This window comes from Heptranchias perlo, chromosome 36, assembly GCF_035084215.1.
Source record: "Heptranchias perlo isolate sHepPer1 chromosome 36, sHepPer1.hap1, whole genome shotgun sequence".
NCBI lineage: Eukaryota > Metazoa > Chordata > Chondrichthyes > Hexanchiformes > Hexanchidae > Heptranchias > Heptranchias perlo.
In genome coordinates, this window is record NC_090360.1 from 24306660 (window position 1) to 24330927 (window position 24268).

At 46.0% G+C, this 24268-nt stretch overlaps 1 protein-coding gene across 1 annotated transcript in view; it reads left to right on the forward strand.

The window, feature by feature from the left end:
- Positions 1 to 537: 537 nt before the first annotated feature.
- dnajc9 (DnaJ (Hsp40) homolog, subfamily C, member 9) overlaps positions 538 to 24268 on the forward strand; it is a 30013-nt gene continuing 6282 nt past the window's right edge. Inside the window, exons 1-4 of the mRNA XM_067972771.1 lie at positions 538 to 624; positions 12281 to 12481; positions 18495 to 18635; positions 22058 to 22312. Coding sequence (XP_067828872.1) covers positions 12302 to 12481; positions 18495 to 18635; positions 22058 to 22312 — 576 coding nt within the window. The 5' untranslated portion in view covers positions 538 to 624; positions 12281 to 12301. The remainder of the gene's footprint in view (positions 625 to 12280; positions 12482 to 18494; positions 18636 to 22057; positions 22313 to 24268) is intronic.

Here is a 24268-nt window from a genome sequence, read left to right on the forward strand (position 1 = left end):
AAACTGCACACTGTGGATTATAATAAACTGCACACTGTGGATTATAATAAACTGTACACTGTGGATTATAATAAACTGCACACTGTGGATTATAATAAACTGCACACTGTGGATTATAATAAACTGCACACTGTGGATTATAATAAACTGCACACTGTGGATTATAATAAACTGCACACTGTGGATTATAATAAACTGCACACTGTGGATTATAATAAACTGCACACTGTGGATTATAATAAACTGCACACTGTGGAATATAATAAACTGCACACTGTGGATTATAATAAACTGCACACTGTGGATTATAATAAACTGCACACTGTGGATTATAATAAACTGCACACTGTGGATTATAATAAACTGCACACTGTGGATTATAATAAACTGCACACTGTGGATTATAATATCTGCGACCAGCAGGAGGCGCTCTGATCCTCTCTCACTGCCCCTGGGCTCCGGGTCAGAGGTGGCCGCAAGTGGCGCATGCGCTGTTCCAGAGTCGCTTGCCATGGTCACATGTCCAAATACCGCTTCCGGATCACTGGGACGCACTTCCGGTGACGTTGAAATCGATCTTTGGCGGGAGAGAGAAAATTCCAAAACTGAGGAACGTCGAGTGAGGTAAAAAAATCAAATAAATATAAATATTTATAAATATATATAGAGAGAGGGGGGAGAAATATATATACAGAGAGAGAGAGGGGGAGAAATATATATACAGAGAGAGAGAGGGGGGAGAAATATATATACAGAGAGAGAGAGGGGGGAGAAATATATATACAGAGAGAGGGAGAGAAATATATATACAGAGAGAGAGAGGGAGAAATATATATACAGAGAGAGAGAGGGAGAAATATATATACAGAGAGAGGGAGAGAAATATATATACAGAGAGAGAGAGGGAGAAATATATATACAGAGAGAGAGAGGGGGGAGAAATATATATACAGAGAGAGAGAGGGGGAGAAATATATATACAGAGAGAGAGAGGGGGAGAAATATATATACAGAGAGAGGGAGAGAAATATATATACAGAGAGAGAGAGGGAGAAATATATATACAGAGAGAGAGAGGGAGAAATATATATACAGAGAGAGGGAGAGAAATATATATACAGAGAGAGAGAGGGAGAAATATATATACAGAGAGAGAGAGGGGGGAGAAATATATATACAGAGAGAGAGGGGGAGAAATATATATACAGAGAGAGAGAGGGAGAAATATATATACAGAGAGAGAGGGGGAGAAATATATATACAGAGAGAGAGAGGGAGAAATATATATACAGAGAGAGAGGGGGAGAAATATATATCCAGAGAGAGAGGGGGAGAAATATATATACAGAGAGAGAGAGGGAGAAATATATATGCAGAGAGAGAGGGGGAGAAATATATATACAGAGAGAGAGGGGGAGAAATATATATACAGAGAGAGAGAGGGGGAGAAATATATATACAGAGAGAGAGAGGGAGAAATATATATACAGAGAGAGAGAGGGAGAAATATATATACAGAGAGAGAGAGGGAGAAATATATATACAGAGAGAGAGGGGGAGAAATATATATACAGAGAGAGAGAGGGAGAAATATATATACAGAGAGAGAGGGGGAGAAATATATATACAGAGAGAGAGGGGGAGAAATATATATACAGAGAGAGAGAGGGGGAGAAATATATATACAGAGAGAGAGAGGGGGAGAAATATATATACAGAGAGAGAGGGGGAGAAATATATATACAGAGAGAGAGAGAGGGGGAGAAATATATATACAGAGAGAGGGAGAGAAATATATATACAGAGAGAGAGGGGGAGAAATATATATACAGAGAGAGAGAGGGGGAGAAATATATATACAGAGAGAGAGAGGGAGAAATATATATACAGAGAGAGAGAGAGGGGGAGAAATATATATACAGAGAGAGGGAGAGAAATATATATACAGAGAGAGAGGGGGAGAAATATATATACAGAGAGAGAGAGGGAGAAATATATATACAGAGAGAGAGGGGGAGAAATATATATACAGAGAGAGAGGGGGAGAAATATATATACAGAGAGAGAGAGGGGGGAGAAATATATATACAGAGAGAGAGAGGGGGAGAAATATATATACAGAGAGAGAGAGGGAGAGAAATATATATACAGAGAGAGAGGGGGAGAAATATATATACAGAGAGAGAGGGGGAGAAATATATATACAGAGAGAGAGGGGGAGAAATATATATACAGAGAGAGAGGGGGAGAAATATATATACAGAGAGAGAGAGGGAGAAATATATATACAGAGAGAGAGGGGGAGAAATATATATACAGAGAGAGAGGGGGAGAAATATATATACAGAGAGAGAGGGGGAGAAATATATATACAGAGAGAGAGAGAGGGAGAAATATATATACAGAGAGAGAGAGAGGGAGAAATATATATACAGAGAGAGAGAGGGGGAGAAATATATATACAGAGAGAGAGGGGGAGAAATATATATACAGAGAGAGAGGGGGAGAAATATATATACAGAGAGAGAGGGGGAGAAATATATATACAGAGAGAGAGGGGGAGAAATATATATACAGAGAGAGAGAGAGGGAGAAATATATATACAGAGAGAGAGAGAGGGAGAAATATATATACAGAGAGAGAGAGGGGGAGAAATATATATACAGAGAGAGAGAGAGGGAGAAATATATATACAGAGAGAGAGAGGGGGAGAAATATATATACAGAGAGAGAGAGGGAGAGAAATATATATACAGAGAGAGAGAGGGAGAGAAATATATATACAGAGAGAGAGAGAGGGAGAAATATATATACAGAGAGAGAGAGGGAGAAATATATATACAGAGAGAGAGAGAGGGAGAAATATATATACAGAGAGAGAGAGGGAGAAATATATATACAGAGAGAGAGAGGGAGAGAAATATATACACAGAGAGAGAGAGGGAGAAATATATATACAGAGAGAGAGAGGGAGAAATATATATACAGAGAGAGAGAGGGGGAGAAATATATATACAGAGAGAGAGAGGGAGAGAAATATATATACAGAGAGAGAGGGAGAAATATATATACAGAGAGAGAGAGGGAGAGAAATATATATACAGAGAGAGAGAGAGGGAGAAATATATATACAGAGAGAGAGAGGGAGAAATATATATACAGAGAGAGAGAGGGGGAGAAATATATATACAGAGAGAGAGAGAGAGGGAGAAATATATATACAGAGAGAGAGAGGGGGGAGAAATATATATACAGAGAGAGAGAGGGAGAAATATATATACAGAGAGAGAGAGAGAGGGAGAAATATATATACAGAGAGAGAGAGGGGGAGAAATATATATACAGAGAGAGAGAGGGGGGAGAAATATATATACAGAGAGAGAGAGGGAGAGAAATATATATACAGAGAGAGAGGGGGGAGAAATATATATACAGAGAGAGAGAGGGAGAGAAATATATATACAGAGAGAGAGGGGGGAGAAATATATATACAGAGAGAGAGAGGGGGGAGAAATATATATACAGAGAGAGAGAGGGAGAGAAATATATATACAGAGAGAGAGGGGGGAGAAATATATATACAGAGAGAGAGAGGGGGAGAAATATATATACAGAGAGAGAGAGGGGGGAGAAATATATATACAGAGAGAGAGGGGGAGAAATATATATACAGAGAGAGAGAGGGGGAGAAATATATATACAGAGAGAGAGAGAGGGAGAGAAATATATATACAGAGAGAGAGGGAGGGAGAAATATATATACAGAGAGAGAGAGGGGGAGAAATATATATACAGAGAGAGAGAGGGAGAGAAATATATATACAGAGAGAGAGGGAGGGAGAAATATATATACAGAGAGAGAGAGGGGGGAGAAATATATATACAGAGAGAGAGAGGGGGAGAAATATATATACAGAGAGAGAGAGAGGGAGAGAAATATATATACAGAGAGAGAGGGAGGGAGAAATATATATACAGAGAGAGAGAGGGGGGAGAAATATATATACAGAGAGAGAGAGGGAGAGAAATATATATACAGAGAGAGAGGGAGGGAGAAATATATATACAGAGAGAGAGAGGGGGGAGAAATATATATACAGAGAGAGGGAGGGAGAAATATATACAGAGAGAGAGGAGAAATATATATACAGAGAGAGAGGGGGGAGAAATATATATACAGAGAGAGAGAGGGGAGAGAAATATATATACAGAGAGAGAGGGGGGAGAAATATATATACAGAGAGAGAGAGGGAGAGAAATATATATACAGAGAGAGAGGGGGAGAAATATATATACAGAGAGAGAGAGGGAGAGAAATATATATACAGAGAGAGAGGGGGGAGAAATATATATACAGAGAGAGAGAGGGAGAGAAATATATATACAGAGAGAGAGGGGGGAGAAATATATATACAGAGAGAGAGAGGGGGAGAAATATATATACAGAGAGAGAGGGGGAGAAATATATATACAGAGAGAGAGAGGGGGAGAAATATATATACAGAGAGAGAGAGGGGGAGAAATATATATACAGAGAGAGAGGGGGAGAAATATATATACAGAGAGAGAGAGGGGGAGAAATATATATACAGAGAGAGAGAGGGGGAGAAATATATATACAGAGAGAGAGAGGGGGAGAAATATATATACAGAGAGAGAGAGGGGGGAGAAATATATATACAGAGAGAGAGGGGGAGAAATATATATACAGAGAGAGAGAGGGGGAGAAATATATATACAGAGAGAGAGAGGGGAGAAATATATATACAGAGAGAGAGAGGGGGAGAAATATATATACAGAGAGAGAGAGGGGAGAAATATATATACAGAGAGAGAGAGGGGGAGAAATATATATACAGAGAGAGAGAGGGGGAGAAATATATATACAGAGAGAGAGAGGGGGAGAAATATATATACAGAGAGAGAGAGGGGGAGAAATATATATACAGAGAGAGAGAGGGAGAAATATATATACAGAGAGAGAGAGGGGGAGAAATATATATACAGAGAGAGAGAGGGGGAGAAATATATATACAGAGAGAGAGAGGGGAGAAATATATATACAGAGAGAGAGAGGGGGAGAAATATATATACAGAGAGAGAGAGGGGGAGAAATATATATACAGAGAGAGAGAGGGGGAGAAATATATATACAGAGAGAGAGGGGGAGAAATATATATACAGAGAGAGAGAGGGGGAGAAATATATATACAGAGAGAGAGAGGGAGAAATATATATACAGAGAGAGAGAGGGGAGAAATATATATACAGAGAGAGAGAGGGGAGAAATATATATACAGAGAGAGAGGGGGAGAAATATATATACAGAGAGAGAGAGGGGAGAAATATATATACAGAGATAGAGAGGGGGGAGAAATATATATACAGAGAGAGAGGGAGGGAGAAATATATATACAGAGAGAGAGGGGGAGAAATATATATACAGAGAGAGAGAGGGGAGAAATATATATACAGAGAGAGAGAGGGGGGAGAAATATATATACAGAGAGAGAGGGGGAGAAATATATATACAGAGAGAGAGAGGGGGAGAAATATATATACAGAGAGAGAGAGGGGGAGAAATATATATACAGAGAGAGAGAGGGGGAGAAATATATATACAGAGAGAGAGAGGGGAGAAATATATATACAGAGAGAGAGAGGAGGGAGAAATATATATACAGAGAGAGAGAGGGGGAGAAATATATATACAGAGAGAGAGAGGGGGAGAAATATATATACAGAGAGAGAGAGGGGGAGAAATATATATACAGAGAGAGAGAGGGAGAAATATATATACAGAGAGAGAGAGGGGGAGAAATATATATACAGAGAGAGAGAGGGGAGAAATATATATACAGAGAGAGAGAGGGGAGAAATATATATACAGAGAGAGAGAGGGGAGAAATATATATACAGAGAGAGAGAGGGGGAGAAATATATATACAGAGAGAGAGAGGGGAGAAATATATATACAGAGAGAGAGAGGGGGAGAAATATATATACAGAGAGAGAGGAGGGAGAAATATATATACAGAGAGAGAGAGGGGAGAAATATATATACAGAGAGAGAGAGGGAGAAATATATATACAGAGAGAGAGGGGGAGAAATATATATACAGAGAGAGAGAGGGAGAAATATATATACAGAGAGAGAGGGGAGAAATATATATACAGAGAGAGAGAGGGAGAAATATATATACAGAGATAGAGAGGGGGAGAAATATATATACAGAGAGAGAGGAGGGAGAAATATATATACAGAGAGAGAGAGGGGGAGAAATATATATACAGAGAGAGAGAGAGGGAGAAATATATATACAGAGAGAGAGGGGAGAATATATATACAGAGAGAGAGAGGGAGAAATATATATACAGAGAGAGAGGGGAGAGAAATATATATACAGACGATAGAGAGGGAGAAATATATATACAGAGAGAGAGAGGGAGAGAAATATATATACAGAGAGAGAGAGAGGGAGAAATATATATACAGAGAGAGAGAGGAGAAATATATATACAGAGAGAGAGAGGGGGAGAAATATATATACCGAGAGTGAGAGGGAGAGAAATATATATACAGAAATATACAGAGAGAGAGAGGGAGAGAAATATATGCAGAGAGAGAGGGAGAAATATATATGCAGAGAGAGAGGGAGAAATATCTCTGCAGAGAGAGAGGGAGAAATATCTCTGCAGAGAGAGAGGGGGAAATATCTCTGCAGAGAGAGAGGGGGAAATATCTCTGCAGAGAGAGAGGGGGAAATATCTCTGCAGAGAGAGAGGGGGAAATATCTCTGCAGAGAGAGAGGGGGAAATATCTCTGCAGAGAGAGAGGGGGAAATATCTCTGCAGAGAGAGAGGGGGAAATATCTCTGCAGAGAGAGAGGGGGAAATATCTCTGCAGAGAGAGAGGGGGAAATATCTCTGCAGAGAGAGAGGGGGAAATATCTCTGCAGAGAGAGAGGGGGAAATATCTCTGCAGAGAGAGAGGGGGAAATATCTCTGCAGAGAGAGAGGGGGAAATATCTCTGCAGAGAGAGAGGGGGAAATATCTCTGCAGAGAGAGAGGGGGAAATATCTCTGCAGAGAGAGAGGGGGAAATATCTCTGCAGAGAGAGAGGGGGAAATATCTCTGCAGAGAGAGAGGGGGAAATATCTCTGCAGAGAGAGAGGGGGAAATATCTCTGCAGAGAGAGAGGGGGAAATATCTCTGCAGAGAGAGAGGGGGAAATATCTCTGCAGAGAGAGAGGGGGAAATATCTCTGCAGAGAGAGAGGGGGAAATATCTCTGCAGAGAGAGAGGGGGAAATATCTCTGCAGAGAGAGAGGGGGAAATATCTCTGCAGAGAGAGAGGGGGAAATATCTCTGCAGAGAGAGAGGGGGAAATATCTCTGCAGAGAGAGAGGGGGAAATATCTCTGCAGAGAGAGAGGGGGAAATATCTCTGCAGAGAGAGAGGGGGAAATATCTCTGCAGAGAGAGAGGGGGAAATATCTCTGCAGAGAGAGAGGGGGAAATATCTCTGCAGAGAGAGAGGGGGAAATATCTCTGCAGAGAGAGAGGGGGAAATATCTCTGCAGAGAGAGAGAGAGGGGGAAATATCTCTGCAGAGAGAGAGAGGGGGAGAAATATATTTGCAGAGAGAGAGAGAGGGGGAGAAATATATTTGCAGAGAGAGAGAGAGGGGGAGAAATATATTTACAGAGAGAGAGAGAGAGAGGGGGAGAAATATATCTCCACCGAGAGAGAGAGAGAGAGAGAAGGGGGAGAAATATATCTATCGAGAGAGAGAGAGAGGGGGGGGAGAAATATATATATCGAGAGAGAGAGAGAGGGGGAGAAATATATTTACAGAGAGAGAGAGAGAGGGGGGAGAAATATATATATCGAGAGAGAGAGAGAGGGGGGAGAAATATATATTTACAGAGAGAGAGAGGGGGAGAAATATATGGAGAGAGAGAGAGGGGGAGAAATATATATATAGAGAGAGAGGGGGAGAAATATATATATCGAGAGAGAGAGAGAGGGGGGAGAAATATATATTTACAGAGAGAGAGAGGGGGAGAAATATATATATCGAGAGAGAGAGAGAGGGGGGAGAAATATATATATCGAGAGAGAGAGAGAGAGAGGGGAGAAATATATTTACAGAGAGAGAGAGAGAGAGAGAGAGAGAGAGAGGGGGAGAAATATATATATCAAGAGAGAGAGAGGGGGAGAAATATATATATCAAGAGAGAGAGAGGGGGAGAAATATATATATCAAGAGAGAGAGAGGGGGAGAAATATATTTACAGAGAGAGAGAGAGAGAGAGGGGGGAGAAATATATATACAGAGAGAGAGAGAGAGAGAGGGGGGAGAAATATATTTACAGAGAGAGAGAGAGAGGGGGGAGAAATATATATACAGAGAGAGAGAGGGGGAGAAATATATATACAGAGAGAGAGGGGGGGAGAAATATATATATCGAGAGAGAGAGAGAGGGGGGGAGAAATATATATATCGAGAGAGAGAGGGGGAGAAATATATATATCGAGAGAGAGAGAGAGGGGGAGAAATATATTTACAGAGAGAGAGAGAGAGGGGGGAGAAATATATATATCGAGAGAGAGAGAGAGAGGGGGAGAAATATATATACATCGAGAGAGAGGGTGGGGGGAAGAAATATATGTCGAGAGAGAGCGGGGGAATATATATAGAGAGCGAGAGAGGGGGGAGAAATATATATAGAGAGCAAGAGAGGGGGAGAAATATACATAGAGAGAGAGAGAGAGGGGGGAGAAATATATGTTCAGAGAGAGAGAGGGGGAGAAACATATATACAGAGAGAGAGAGCGAGAGAAATATATATACAGAGAGAGAGAGGGGGGAGAAATATATGTTCAGAGAGAGAGAGGGGGAGAAACATATATACAGAGAGAGAGAGGGGGGGAGAAACATATATACAGAGAGAGAGAGGGAGAAATATATATACAGAGAGAGAGGGGGGAGAAATATTTCTGCAGAGAGAGAGAGAGAGGGGGGAGAAATATTTCTGCAGAGAGAGAGAGAGAGGGAGGGAGAAATTTGTGTGCAGAGAGAGGGGGAGAAATTTGTGTGCAGAGAGAGGGGGAGAAATTTGTGTGCAGAGAGAGGGGGAGAAATTTGTGTGCAGAGAGAGGGGGAGAAATTTGTGTGCAGAGAGAGGGGGAGAAATTTGTGTGCAGAGAGAGGGGGAGAAATTTGTGTGCAGAGAGAGGGGGAGAAATTTGTGTGCAGAGAGAGGGGGAGAAATTTGTGTGCAGAGAGAGGGGGAGAAATTTGTGTGCAGAGAGAGGGGGAGAAATTTGTGTGCAGGGAGAGGGGGAGAAATTTGTGTGCAGGGAGAGGGGGAGAAATTTGTGTGCAGGGAGAGGGGGAGAAATTTGTGTGCAGGGAGAGGGGGAGAAATATATTTTCAGAGAGGGAGAGGGGGAGAAATATATTTTCAGAGAGGGAGAGGGGGAGAAATATATTTTCAGAGAGGGAGAGGGGGAGAAATATATTTTCAGAGAGGGAGAGGGGGAGAAATATATTTTCAGAGAGGGAGAGGGGGAGAAATATATTTTCAGAGAGGGAGAGGGGGAGAAATATATTTTCAGAGAGGGAGAGGGGGAGAAATATATTTTCAGAGAGAGAGAGGGAGAGAGGGAGAAATATATAGAGAGAGGGGGGGTCGAAATGTGGTGAGAGAGGGGGGGTCGAAATGTGGAGAGAGAGGGGGGGTCGAAATGTGGTGAGAGAGGGGGGGTCGAAATGTGGTGAGAGAGGGGGGGTCGAAATGTGGAGAGAGAGGGGGGGTCGAAATGTGGAGAGAGAGGGGGGGTCGAAATGTGGAGAGAGAGGGGGGGTCGAAATGTGGAGAGAGAGGGGGGGTCGAAATGTGGAGAGAGAGGGGGGGTCGAAATGTGGAGAGAGAGGGGGGGTCGAAATGTGGAGAGAGAGGGGGGGTCGAAATGTGGAGAGAGAGGGGGGGTCGAAATGTGGAGAGAGAGGGGGGGTCGAAATGTGGAGAGAGAGGGGGGGTCGAAATGTGGAGAGAGAGGGGGGGTCGAAATGTGGAGAGAGAGGGGGGGTCGAAATGTGGAGAGAGGGGGGGGGTCGAAATGTGGAGAGAGGGGGGGGGTCGAAATGTGGAGAGAGAGGGGGGGTCGAAATGTGGAGAGAGAGGGGGGGTCGAAATGTGGAGAGAGAGGGGGGGTCGAAATGTGGAGAGAGAGGGGGGGTCGAAATGTGGAGAGAGAGGGGGGGTCGAAATGTGGAGAGAGAGGGGGGGTCGAAATGTGGAGAGAGAGGGGGGGTCGAAATGTGGAGAGAGAGGGGGGGTCGAAATGTGGAGAGAGAGGGGGGGTCGAAATGTGGAGAGAGAGGGGGGGTCGAAATGTGGAGAGAGAGGGGGGGTCGAAATGTGGAGAGAGAGGGGGGGTCGAAATGTGGAGGAAGAGAGAGGGGGGAGGTGGGGGGGGAGAGAGAGGGGGGAGGTGGGGGGGAGAGAGAGAGGGGGGAGGTGGGGGGGAGAGAGAGAGGGGGGAGGTGGGGGGGAGAGAGAGGGGGGAGGTGGGGGGGGAGAGAGAGGGGGGAGGTGGGGGGGGAGGTGGGGGGGGAGAGAGAGGGGGGAGGTGGGGGGGGAGAGAGGGGGGAGGTGGGGGGGGAGAGAGGGGGGAGGTGGGGGGAGGTGGGGGGGGAGAGAGAGGGGGGAGGTGGGGGGGGAGAGAGAGGGGGGAGGTGGGGGCAGAGAGAGGGGGGAGGTGGGGGCAGAGAGAGGGGGGAGGTGGGGGCAGAGAGAGGGGGGAGGTGGGGGGAGAGAGAGGGGGGAGGTGGGGGAAGGAGGGAGAGAGGAAGGGGGGGATGGGGGAGGTAGAGGTTGGGGGAGGTGGGGGAAGGAGGGAGAGAGAGGAAGGGGGGATGGGGGAGGTAGAGGTTGGGGGAGGGAGGGAGAGGGGAGGGTGGACGTCGAGAGAGGGAGGGAAAGTGCGAGGGAGGGAGAGAAAGGGCGGGATGGAGAGAGAAGAGAGAGTTGGGGGGGTATCGAGAGAGAGAGTTGGGGGGGGTATCGGGGGGGGTATCGAGAGAGAGAGTTGGGGGGGGTATCGAGAGAGAGAGTTGGGGGGGGTATCGAGAGAGAGAGTTGGGGGGGTATCGAGAGAGAGAGTTGGGGGGGGTATCGAGAGAGAGAGTTGGGGGGGGTATCGAGAGAGAGAGTTGGGGGGGGTATCGAGAGAGAGAGTTGGGGGGGGTATCGAGAGAGAGAGTTGGGGGGGGTATCGAGAGAGAGAGTTGGGGGGGGTATCGAGAGAGAGAGTTGGGGGGGGTATCGAGAGAGAGAGAGATGGGGGGGTATCGAGAGAGAGAGGGGGAGATGGGGGGCTCTGGGGAGGGGGGGATGTGGGGGGATGGGGGGGCTCTGGGGAGGGGGGGATGGGGGGGCTCTGGGGAGGGGGGGATGGAGAGATGGGGGAGGGACGGAGAGCAGTGGCGGGGTGAGAGGGGAGTGTGTGGGGGGGAAGAGAGCGATAGAGGAGTGGTGAGGGAGTGCGAGAAGGGGAGGGAGGGAGAGGGGAGGTAGGGAGAAGGGAGGGTATGAGATGGGGAGGGGCAGTGAGGGGGAAGGGGAGGGGGACAGAAGAGGAGGGGGACAGAAGAGGAAGAGATGGGGAGGGGGGAGAAGAAGTGGGGGAGAAGAAGTGGGGGAGAGGAGGGAGAGGGAGGGAGAGGGAGGGAGGGAGAGGGAGGGAGGGAGAGGGAGGGAGGGAGGGAGGGAGAGGGAGGGAGGGGGAGGGAGGGGGAGGGAGGGAGAGGGAGGGAGAGGGAGGGAGGGAGAGGGAGGGAGGGAGGGAGAGAGAGGGAGGGAGGGAGAGGGAGGGAGGGAGAGGGAGAGGGAGGGAGGGGGAGGGAGAGGAGATGGGGATGTGGGTGGAGGGGGAGAGATACATACATTGAGGGGGAGGGATTGTGCGTGATGGGGGATAGTGCGTGAGGGGGAAGGGGAGAGATGGTGGTGGGGAGAGAGGTTCCACCCGGGGACAGTGACAGTGGGAGGAGGGAGCCACGGACTGTGGGATGAGGCAACGAAAGGCTCGATGGCAGGGCCTGGAAGCAGAGCCGGATTGGGTCTAAGGGAGGCGGGGTAGGGATGGAGGGGATGTTGGGGAAGAGGGGCGGGGGTCTGGGCTATACTCAGAGGGGTGGCTGTGCCTGGTATCTGAGTATTGGGTTCGGGGGGACTGCCTCTGATCCAGTCTGTGCTGTGTTGACAGGTGCCTGGACCCCGCTCGGTTATGGGGTTGCTGGAACAGTGTGAGGAGGCGTTCGGTACCTCAGACCTCTACCAGGTGTTGGACGTCAGGTCAGGGGCCTCAGAGGGAGAGATCCGGCGGGGATATCGGAAAGTTTCTCTCCAGGTTCATCCAGACCGGGTGACGGAGGCAGAGAAGGAAGGAGCCACTCAGAAATTCCAGGTAAATGCTGTAACCCGGACACTGGATCCAGAGACAGCAGTGGTTGTGGGACGTCGAGGTCAGGAGGTGACAGAGAGATGGGTGAAGGTTTCAGCTCTATTTGGACAAGTTGTAAATAATAACACAAGTCGCGAGAAGCTCAAACCCACTATACTGAGAATTACACTGAAATCGGCTGAAAGGTCGGTCATCGGGCTGAAACGTTAACTGTTTCTCTCCCCACAGATGCTGCCTGACCGGCTCGGCGTTTCCAGCAATTTCCTTTTTTACTTTAGATTTCCAGCTTTTTATTCGGTTCATAAGGAATTCAAATAACCATTTTAGAATCATAGAATCTTACAGCACAGGAGGAGGCCATTCGGCCCATCGTGCCTGTGCTGGCTCTTTGAAAGAGCTATCCAATTAGTCCCATTCCCCCTGCCCTTTCCCCATAGCCCTGCAAATTTTTACCCTTCAAATATTTATCCAATTCCTTTTTGAAAGTTACTATTGAATCTGCTTCCACCGCCCTTTCAGGCAGTGCATTCCAGATCATAACAACTCGCTGCGTAAATTTTTTTCCTCATATCGCCTCTGGTTCTTTTGCCGATCACCTTAAATCTGTGTCCTCTGGTTACTGACCCTTCTGCCACTGGAAACAGTTTCTCCTTTTTAACTCTATCAAAACCAAACATGATTTTGAACACCTCTATTAAATCTTCTCTGTTCTAAGAACATAAGAAATAGGAGCAGGAGTAGGCCATACGGCCCCTTGAGTCTGCTGCACCATTCAAGAAGATCATGTCTGATCTTCTACCTCAACTCCACTTTCCCGCCCTATCCCCATATCCCAGCTTCTCCAGTCTCTCCACATAACTGAAGTCCCTCATTCCTGGTACCATTCTAGTAAATCTCCTCTGCACCCTCTCTAAGGCCTTGACATCCTTCCTAAGGTGCAGTGCCCAGAATTGAGCACAATACTCCAGTTGGGGCCTAACCAGTGTTTTATAAAGGTTTAGCATAACTTCCTTGCTTTTGTACTATGCCTCTTTTTATAAAGCCCAGGATCCTGTATGCTTTTTTAACCATTTTCTCAACTTGTCTTGCCACCTTCTAAGATTTGTGTACATACACACCCAGGTCTCTGTTCCTGAACCCCCTTTAAAATTGTACCCTTTAGTTTATATTGCCTCTCCTCCTTCCTACCAAAATGTATCACTTCACACTTAGAATCGCAGAATCTTGCAGCACAACCTTTATAAAACACTGGTTTGACCACAACTGGAGTAGTGTGTTCAATTCTGGGCACTGCACCTTTGGAAGGATGTGAAGGCCTTAGGGTGCAGAGGAGATTTACTGGAATGATTCCAGGGATGAGGGACTTAAATTACGTGGATAGACTGGAGAAGCTGGGGTTGTTCTCCTTTAATCCCATGTGCTTCTATTTTCAAAATAAGTCTGTTACGTGGTACTTTATCAAATGCCTTTTGAAAGTCCATATACACAAAATTTACTGCACTACCCTCATCAACCCTCTCTGTCACTTTATCAAAGAACTCAAATGTCCAATTTAGTCCCACTCCCCAGCTTTTCCCCATAACCCTGCAGATTTGTCCTCTTCAAGTACGTGTCCAATTGCCTTTTGAAAGTTCCTATGGAATCTGCTTCCACCACCCTTTCAGATAGTGCGTTCCAGATCTTAAACTTCTGGGTGAAAAAATTTCTCCTAATTTCCCCTTTAGTTCTTTTGTTAATTATTTTAAATCCATGACCTCTGGTTACCGACCCACTTGCCAGAGGAAACAGTTTCTCCCTATTCGCTCTATCAAAACCCCTCATAATTTTGAACACCTCTATCAAATCTCCCCTAAACCTTCTCTGCTCTAAGGAGAACAATCCCAACTTCTCCAATCCGTCCACATAACTGAAGTCCCTCATCCCTGGTATCATCCTGGTAAACCTCCTCTGTATCTTCTCTAAGGTCTTGACATCTTTCCTAAAGTGCGGTGCCCAGAATTGTACACAATACTCCAGCTGAGGCCTAACCAGTGATTTGTAAAGGTTTAGCATAACTTCCTTGTTTTTGTATTCAATGCCCCTATTTACAAGCCAAGTATCCCATCCACTTTCTTAACCGCCTTATCAACTTGCCCTGTCACCTTCAAAGATTTGTGAATGTGCCCCCCCAGGTCCCTCTGCTCGTGCACCCCCCTCAAAATATTACCATTTAGATTATACTGTCTCTCCATGTTTCTCCCAAAGTGCATCACTTCACATTTATCCACATTAAATTGCATCTGCCATGTGTCTATGCATTTCACCAGTCTGTCTATGTCCTCCTGAAGTCTGCTACTATCCTCCTCACTATTTACTGCGTTGCCAAGTTTTGTATCATCCGCAGACTTTGAAATTGTACTTCATGTACCCAAGTCCAGGTCATTTATATATAAAACAAGAAAAGCAATCGTCTTAATACCAAGCCCTAAGGGACCCCACTGCATACTTCTCTCCAGTCAGAAAAACATCCGTGCACTGCTACTCTCTGCCTCCTATCCCTTAGCCAATTACGTACCCAAGTTACCACTGAACCTTTAATACCATATTATTCTATTTTCTGAATAAGCCTGTTTTATGGTACTTTATCAAGTGTCTTTTGAAAGTCCATATATCCAGTAGACTGCACTACCTTCATCAACCCTCTCTGTTACTTCATCAAAGAGCTCAATCAGGTTAATCAGACGCGATTTGCCTTTAACAAATCCTGGCTGGCTGTCCCTTATTAACCCATGCTTCTCCAAGTGAGAATCAATTTTGTCCTTGACACTGGTCCCTAGTGGTTTTCCCACCGTTGATGTTAGACTGATTGGCCAGTAGTTATCAGGTTTATCCCTCTCTCCTTTTTTGAACAGGGATGTAACATTTTCAATCCTCCAGTCCTCCGGCACCATTCCCATATCCAAGGAGGATTGAAAGATTGTGGTCAGAGCTTCTGCTATCTCCACCTTTGCTTCCCTCAGCAACCTAGGATACGTCCCATCTGGACCGGGTGACTTGTTAACTTTGAGTGATGCCAACCTATTTAGCACCTCCTCTCGATCTATTTTTATCCCATCCAATATCTCAACTCCCTCCTCCTCTACTGTGACATTAACTTCATCCTCTTCTGTGAAGACAGATGCTAAGTTCTCATTCAGTACCTCAGTCATGCCCTCTGCCTCCACAAGAAGATCTCCTCTTTTGTCCCTAATCGCCCCCCCCCCCCCCTCCTTTAACTATCCTTTTACTTTTTATATGTTTATAAAAGATTTTTCAGTTCCCTTTTATGTTACCCGCTAATCTTTTCCCACATTCTCTCTTTGCCCTTCTTATATCCTTTTCAGTGTACCCTTGTACTCTTTTATTCTGCCTGGTTTTCTACTGTATTCTTTACCTGACATTTGTCATAAACCTTTTTCTGTTTTATTTTAACCCTCTCTCCTTTGTCATTCAGGGAGCTCTAGTTTTGGATGCCCCATCTTTCCTCCTTATAGGAATATACTTGGTTTGTGCCTAAACTATCTCCATTTTGAAGGCTTGCCATTACTATTATGATCACTATTACCCAGATGTTCTCCCTCTGGAACACACTCCACTTGCCCTACTTCATTCCTCAGAACTGGTATTGATTAAGGAAGTTCTCCTGTACTCATTTTAGGAATTCTTCACCCTCCTTGCCCTTTACACTGCTTTTCCCCAGTCTATATTAGAGTAATTGAAGTCCCCGACTATTACTGCTCGATTATTTTTACATTTCTCTGAAATTTGCCTACAGATTTGCTCCTTTATCTCCTTCTCACTATTTGGGGGCCTATAGTAAACACCCAGCAATTTAACAGCTGCTTTTCTGTTCCTTAGCTCTAAACAAATAGATTCAGTCTTTGAACCCTCTAGTATATCGTCCCTTCGTAGAACTGTAATATTATCCTCGATCAATACTGCCACCCCCCTCCTGTCTCTTTCCCTTCCCTATCCCTCCTGAATACATTGTAGCCGGGAATGTTTAGTTCAGTTCCTGCCCATGTTTAAGCCAGGTCTCCGTTACAGCCACTTTATCATAAACCCATGCGGCAACTTGTGCCTGCAGCTCATCCACCTTATTTATAACACTCCTCACATTCACAGACATGCATTCCAACACCATGATAGTCGGCTTTGCTTTCTTCCTCTCTCCAATTCCTCCTCTTTCTACACTTCTTTATTCTGTTGCTGTTTGCCCCTCCCCCACAGGACTAGTTCACCTTCCTGCGAGGACATTGGTCCCAGCCCTGTTCAGGTGCAACCCTTCCGGCTTGTACAGGTCCCTCCTGCCTCATGACTGGCATTTCAATGTGTTAAATTTCATCTGCCATGTGTCTGCCCATTTCACCAATCCGTCTATATCCTCCTGAAGTCTGTTACTATCCCCCACATTGTTTACTACATTTCCAAGTTTTGTGTCATCTGCAAACTTTGAAATTATACCCTTTATACCCAAGTCCAGGTCATTAATATGCAGTGGTCCTAATACTGACCCCTGGGGAACACCACTGTATACTTCCCTCCAGTCTGAAAAACAACTGTTCACCACTACTCTCTGCTTTCTGTACTGCAGCTACTGTCCATTTAATCCCATGGGCTTTAATTTTGCTAACAAGTCTATTATGTGGCATTTTATCAAACGCCTTTTGAAAGTCCATATACACAACATCAACTGCACTACCCTCATCAGCCCTCTCCGTTACTTCATCAAAGAATCAAGTTAGTCAAGCATGATTTTCCTTTAACAAATCCGTGCTGACTTTCATTTATCGACCCGTACTTTTCCAAGTGCAAATTAATTTTGTCCCGTGTTATTGTCTTTAAAAGTTTCCCCACCCCTGGCGTTACGCTGACTGGCCTGTAATTGCCGGGTTTATCCCCTTCCCTTCTTTTGAACAGGGGTGTGACATTTGCAATCCTCCAGTCCTCTGGCACTGCCCTCATATCCAAGGAGGATTGGAAGATTGTGGGCAGAGCCTCCGCAATTTCCATCCTTACTTCCCTCAGTAACCTAGGACTGGATTGCACCTGTAGCTCATCCGGACTGGGTGACTTTCCTACTTTGAGTACAGCCAACCTTTTAAGTGCCTCCTCTATCTTTTTATCCTATCCACTGTCTCTGCTACCTCCTCCTTTACTGTGACCCTGGCAGCATCCTCTTCCTTAGTGAAGACGGCTGCAATGTATTTCTTTCTTTTACAGTTGGATGAACCTCCATTTGTAGTCTTTACAAGGCCGCTTCCTACCTAATGATGTGAACCATGGTTTCACGGAGTTCAGTCCCCTGCCAGTACTGAGGGATCGTTTGTTTGTACGTACACAGTCAGAATGGCTCTAGAATTGTAGCAGTCGAGCACGATCCAAGACAATGGGGGTGATCTCTGCATAGAATGTTCACATTCATTGGGGTCAAACCGGCCGCTTGTAGCGTGACCTTGTACAATTCAATCAAAATCTTGACCAGACCCCCATATCCTTATTTCCAGATAAATCAGCCTGGTCAAGTCCCGTAGACCGGCCTCTAGCCTGCATTGTGGTGAAGAAACACAGCTTCCATTGAAACAAGAGAGAGAAATCTTCCCGCGTAGTCTCACGGCCCTCCGGTCTGATCCAGGCGGCAAATGCCAATTGGCTGTTTGCCATCAGTGCAGTGCCCAATCATATGGCATCTTGATCTTTGCATTTTCCAGTTGCTGAATAGCTGCCTGCAGTCCCCCCGAGTGAGCAGCACTAGTCAGGCCAGCAGCTCGAGCTGTGATTCACTGGACGATCCACTGTGTGGATGAAGCAGGACAGGGCCGCACTCTGTGGTGATTGGCACTTACTGTCTAGACTCTCATGGAGAATAACCGTTGTTAGTAACTGACACAGCTAAAGAATGGGGCCAAGGGGGAGAACATACCTGTTAAAATGTACCTTCTAACCCCTGAGTCCTAGTTATGACTTGCATGTTAATTACAGCCTGTACTTCCTACAGATCCTTGGGAAGGTATATGCGGTGCTGAGTGAGAGGGAGCAGCGAGCAGTGTACGATGAGCAAGGTATTGTGGATGAGGAAGCTGATGTCCTGAAACAGGACCGTGACTGGGAGGAGTACTGGAGACTGCTCTTTAAAAAGGTACCAGCAAGAGACTCAACAATCAATATGTCCAACCAACGCAAAGCAGTAATGGCCAGTGTTAACTATCATAAAAGTCAGCCATGATCTGACCGTGCAGTACTCGGGTCACTCTGCACCTTGAGCACTGTGCCCAGTTATGAGCCAGGAGGCTAGTCTTTCCGATCTGAGTTAAGAGGAAAGACTGGAGAAACTTGAGCTTTTTAGCCTTGTAAGGAGGCGTGTGAGTGTCGTCATAGCTTGTTGGTCTAAAACTGCGGCCAGGATCTGGTATCATTTATCTGGATTAGTTCCTGGGAGTACAGGATTTATGAGGCATTGTTCGAGTGTTAGTCTCGGCTCTCCAAATTCTTAGCTTCCACTTGGTCACATTGTCACCAGTAATTGCCACTCCAGCTCTTGCTTGATTTCGGGTACACCAGTGTTCTTGTTCGAGGTCGGTGTCTGGAGGGGCCCAGGTTCCCCATGGTCATCGGCATTTCCTGCCATTTTGTTTCTCTCTGACCTCCTGTAGTGATATTTTGGGGTAAGGGATTTTCAGAGGCTAAGCTGTTTTTGGACTTCAGCCTGTGGTGGTGGGATGTGTGCAAGCAGAAGCTGTCTCAGATCAGACTCCTGTTCTTGTCTCTACATTTTACAGAAGGCCTCTCACTCACTGACCATGCAATCCCCACTAGACAGTACAGCAGCAGTGTGGGAGTCTGTTTCAAGGTTTCTGTGGTGATCCTACAGGATTGATTGAGTTCAGTCTCAGGGTTGTGTGCCTGGATCGAGCGTGACCCTACTGTGGCCCAGTGCTCCGCAACCGAGGAACAGGGCGAGACTGGTCGCTCTGTGCTTTGGGGTCAGCTCTCTATTTGGTGTTGGCCAATTCCCAGAGTTGGGGGGGGGGGGCAGGGGCCGGTGGGGGGGGCTCCCCAGGGATACACTTTTTCAGTCTGATGTGACACCCGGATACACTGGATACTCGTCGTGCTGGAGGATTGTGACCCCCCACATTATCTGGAGATTCTGCTTGGCCTGATGGTGTTTCAGATGGGTGGTTCCTACCTGTGTCTGGCCAGGGTTGGTGTGAAGGACCACGTGTGATCAAGTTTTCCAAGTAAACTCAGTCAGTTTGGATGTGCTGATGGTTCTCGTTTTTGTTTGGGTAGCGATGCAGAGATCATTTACAGAGATGACTTTGCACGTTGGGGAGTTCTGGTTGGTCCATTGTTTAGACATTACACAGGAGGGGTGCCAGCACTGAGCCCTGGGCCAATCACTCCGATCAGTGGCTTTTCTGACCACCCATCTCGACAAAGTAATGCTGACTCTGGAGTGGGGGGGTGGGGTGACCTGGACCATCTTGATATTTCTCAAAATTCTTGCATGATTCAAAAATAAGAGAATGATGGTTCAGTGTCACAAGGTTTCAAAGCCAGCTTTCATATATTGAGTTAGGTTTGCAGCTTGTTCACAGCATGACCGTCCTGGGAGGGCGCTACCTCGGACACTGGTTGGGCACAGAGTGGACGCTGCCTTGGCCATTAGCTCGCTGCCCTGCCACTATTCTGATGGATGGCAGTGCATTGAGCAGTGAGGGTATTGGACAGTAACTCTGCAGATTTGGGGTTTTATGTGGTTTGAGTGTAGCGTATACATCCGAGGTGATCTAGAGGCATACAAGATAGTAAATGGCATGTAAAAGGGAAAGTGGCATTGTTTTTCAGACTGGAGGGAGGTGTACAGTGGTGTTCCCAGGGGTCGGTGCTGGGACCACTGCTTTTCTTGATATATATTAATGACTTGGACTTGGGTGTACACGGCACAATTTCAAAATTTGCAGATGACACAAAACTTGGAAAGGTAGTAAACAGTGAGGAGGATAGTGATCAACGTCAAGAGGACATAGACAGGCTGGTGGCATGGGCGGACACGTGGCAGATGAAATGCGAAGTGATACATTTCGGTGGGAAGAACAAGGAGAGACAATATAAACTAGAGGGCACAACTCAAAGGGGTGGAGGAACAGAGAGATCTGGGGGTTTATGTGCACAAATCATTGAAGGTGGCAGAGCAGGTTGAGAAAGTGGTTAAAAAAGCATACGGGATCCTGGGCTTTATAAATAGAGGCATAGAGTTCAAAAGTATGGAAGTCATGATGAACCTTTATAAAACACTGGTGCGGCCACAGCTGGAGTAGTGTGTCCAATCCTGGGCACTGCACTTTAGGAAGGATGTGAAGGCCTTAGAGAGGGTGCAGAAGAGATTTACTAGAATGATTCCAGGGATGAGGGATTTCAGTTACGTGGATAGACTGGAGAAGCTGGGGTTGTTCTCCTTGGAACAGAGAAGGTTGAGAGGAGATTTGATCGAGGTATTCAAAATCATGAGCAGTCTAGAGAGAGTAGATAGAGAGAAACTGTTCCCATTGGCAGAAGGGTCAAGAACCAGAGGACATAGATTTAAGGTGATTGGCAAAAGAACCAAAGGTGACATGAGGAAAAACTTTTTTACCCTATGAGTGGTTAGGGTCTGGAATGCACTACCCGAGGGGGTGGTGAGGCAGATTCAATCATGGCCTTCAAAAGGGAACTGGATAAGTACTTGAAAGGAAAAAATTTGCAGGGCTACAGGGAAAGGGCGGGGGAGTGGGTCTAGCTGGATTGTCCTTGCATTGAGCCGGCGCAGACTCGATGGGCCGAATGGCCTCCTTCCGTGCCGTAACCTTTATATGATACTATGAAAAGGGAACCAGAAAATTATTTTTTCTGTGAATTGTGTGAATAGCACATAGGGTCAAACCAGCGAATGGTAAATTTAGGCCTGATATCAGGGCTCTTCGCAGGGTGCGATCAACACACTGTGCGCCTGGAAAGAGTAGTGGAGGCAAAAACTCTGGAATCATTTAAACGATCTGCATTGGGGGGGTCTTTAAGGCCATTATAGATGGGTGGACTAAGGTGGGCCGAATGGCTGCCTTCAGCTTGTGATCTTTTGAAACAGCTTCTGAGAACGTTACCTGAAACAAACTTGCACTGTAGTGTGAAAGCGATTGACGAGTTTCAAGGTCATAGGGGGTTGCAGGTAATCCCAGTGGGCTGATTTCTGTATCGGATGTATTTATTTTCTAACACATTATTGCTGCTGTGTTCTGTTGATAGCAGTTTTCCTTTGAATAGCTGGCACTGTTTTTGAGAATTTAGGATGGGTCCCTTGAGATGTTAATATTCCTGTCCACAGACAGTTTACAGAAATGTCTGTCTGAAGGAGGGAAGGGAAGTAAAATGAGTACATGATGTAATCTGACCCCTTAATTATAATGTCCTCTTGTAACTGGGCCCTAGGTATCTTTACTATGGACTTGCATGTCCTCCACGGTCTTAAGTGGCTTTGGTTTGCTGCTATGTAATGGGATCTCGCTTTTCCCATGTGCCCAGGTCACGGTGGCTGATATTAAGGAGTTTGAAGACAAGTACAAAGGATCTGAAGAGGAGACGGCAGACATAAAACAGGCGTACATGGACTTTAATGGGGACATGGACAGGATCATGGAGTCGGTGTTGTGTTCGACATCTGGGGATGAGTCACGGATACGGGAGATCCTGGGGAAAGCCATTGAGGCGCAGGAGCTCCCAGCCTACACGGCATTTACCAAGGAGAGCACGAACAGACAGAGAGCCCGGAAGAGGAGGGTAAGGAAACGGAAGCATTTGTATTGGCCCACTAACCATACAATATATTTTGTCATAACCGTTGTACTGAAGTGTTGAGATGTGTCTGCTCTGAGCTTTTAGATCAGTGAAAAGTGTTTCATTGACAAGGCTGATGACCAGTGACGTGGGAGGTGAGGTAGAGGCCCAATCAATATGAGGGTATATAAAAAAGGCACCCACTGTTCTAACCCTCGGTCTCACACAAAGAATCTGCAGTACTGGATATCAGGATGCAAAATATTAAACTTCAGGTGTTTGGGGCAGATTTTGTTTGTCATTGACTTCGGCAGAATCCTGGGCACAAAGTTAAGGGACTAGGGGCCGTGATGCTGGGTCTCCACCCCCTTTAATGTTACCCTGGGCTTTCCCCGGGGGAGAATGTCCCTCTTCCCCCTCGCCTCCTCTTCAGGATCAAACAGTCCAAGTATGAGCAGTACTGAGGGTGAGCGAGTTCCAGTCCCTGCTCAGATCAGAGGGTCTAATAAACGGGAGCAGGAAGATGGAGCCAGTAAAAGGCTGAGTCCTCAGCTCCATTGTTGGTGGTTTTGGACAGACCCGCAGCCAACGGCCGTTACTGCTCCTGCATTCAGATCTGCAGTGGCTGGATTTACACCCTGTATCTAGACTCCACAGAGCACCTGGTGTATGACCTGAATCTGCAAGTTCAGGTGGGGTGAGATCAGATCAGGCAGTGGAGTTCAGGTGTGCTCTGATGGACTTAACCCCTTGATCTGGGACCATGGACTCAAATCCCTTTTCAGATCAGTGAGATTTTAAAATAAATTATAGCTGGAAGCTGTGTCTGAGCATTCGTGTTACTGAAGGGAACCAGAGGACACAGGTTTAAGGTGATCGGCAAAAAGCCAGAGACGACATGAGCAAACGTTATTTTACGCGGTGAGTTGTAACGATCTGGACTGCGCTGCCTGAAAGGGTGGGAGAAGCAGATTCAATAACTTTCAAAAGGGAGTTGGATAAATACTTGAAGGGAAAAAATTTACAGGGCTATGGGGAAAGATCAAGGGAATAGGACTAATTGGATAGCTCTGTCAAAAAGTTGGCACAGGCATGATGGGCTGAATGGCCTCCTCCTGTGTTGTACCTACTATGATACTGTATGTCTGCTCTCTAGCCCTTCCCTATGCTTTAGGCTTCAGTCAGCCTGATGGCAGCGCTGCAGGTGGACTGTTCTTATAAGAACATAACAAATAGGAGCAGGAGTCGGCCATTCAGCCCCTCGAGCCTGCTCCTCCATTCAGTAAGATCATGGCTGATCTTCGACCTCAACTCCGTTTTCCCACCCGATCCCCATATCCGTTGATTCCCTTAGTGTCCAAAAATCTATCGATCTCAGCCTTGAATAGACTCAACGACCGAGCATCTACAGCCCTCTGGGGTAGAGGATTCCAAATATTCACAACCCTCTGAGTGAAGAAATTCCTCCTCATCTCAGTCCTAAATGGCCGACCCCTTATCCTGTGACTATGCCCCCTAGTGTTAGACTCTCCAGTCATGGGGAAACAACCTCTCAGCATCAAGTCCTCTAAGAATTTTATACATTTCAATGAGATCACCTCTCATTCTTCTAAACTCGAGAGTACAGGCCCATTCTACTCAACCTACCCTCAAAGGACAACCCTCTCATCCCAGGAATTAATCTAGTGAACCTTTGTTGCACCGCCTCTAAGGCAAGTATATCCTTCCTTAAGTCAGGAGATCAAAACTGTACACAGTACTCCAGTGAGGTCTCACCAAAGCCTGTACAACTGTAGTAAGACTTCCTTACTCTTGTACACCAACCCCCTTGCAATAAAGGCCAACATACCATTTGCCTTCCTAATTGCTTGCTGTACCTGCATGTTAACTTTGTGTTTCGTGTACAAGGACACTTAAATCCCTCTGGACACCAACATTTAACAGTTTCTCACCATTTAA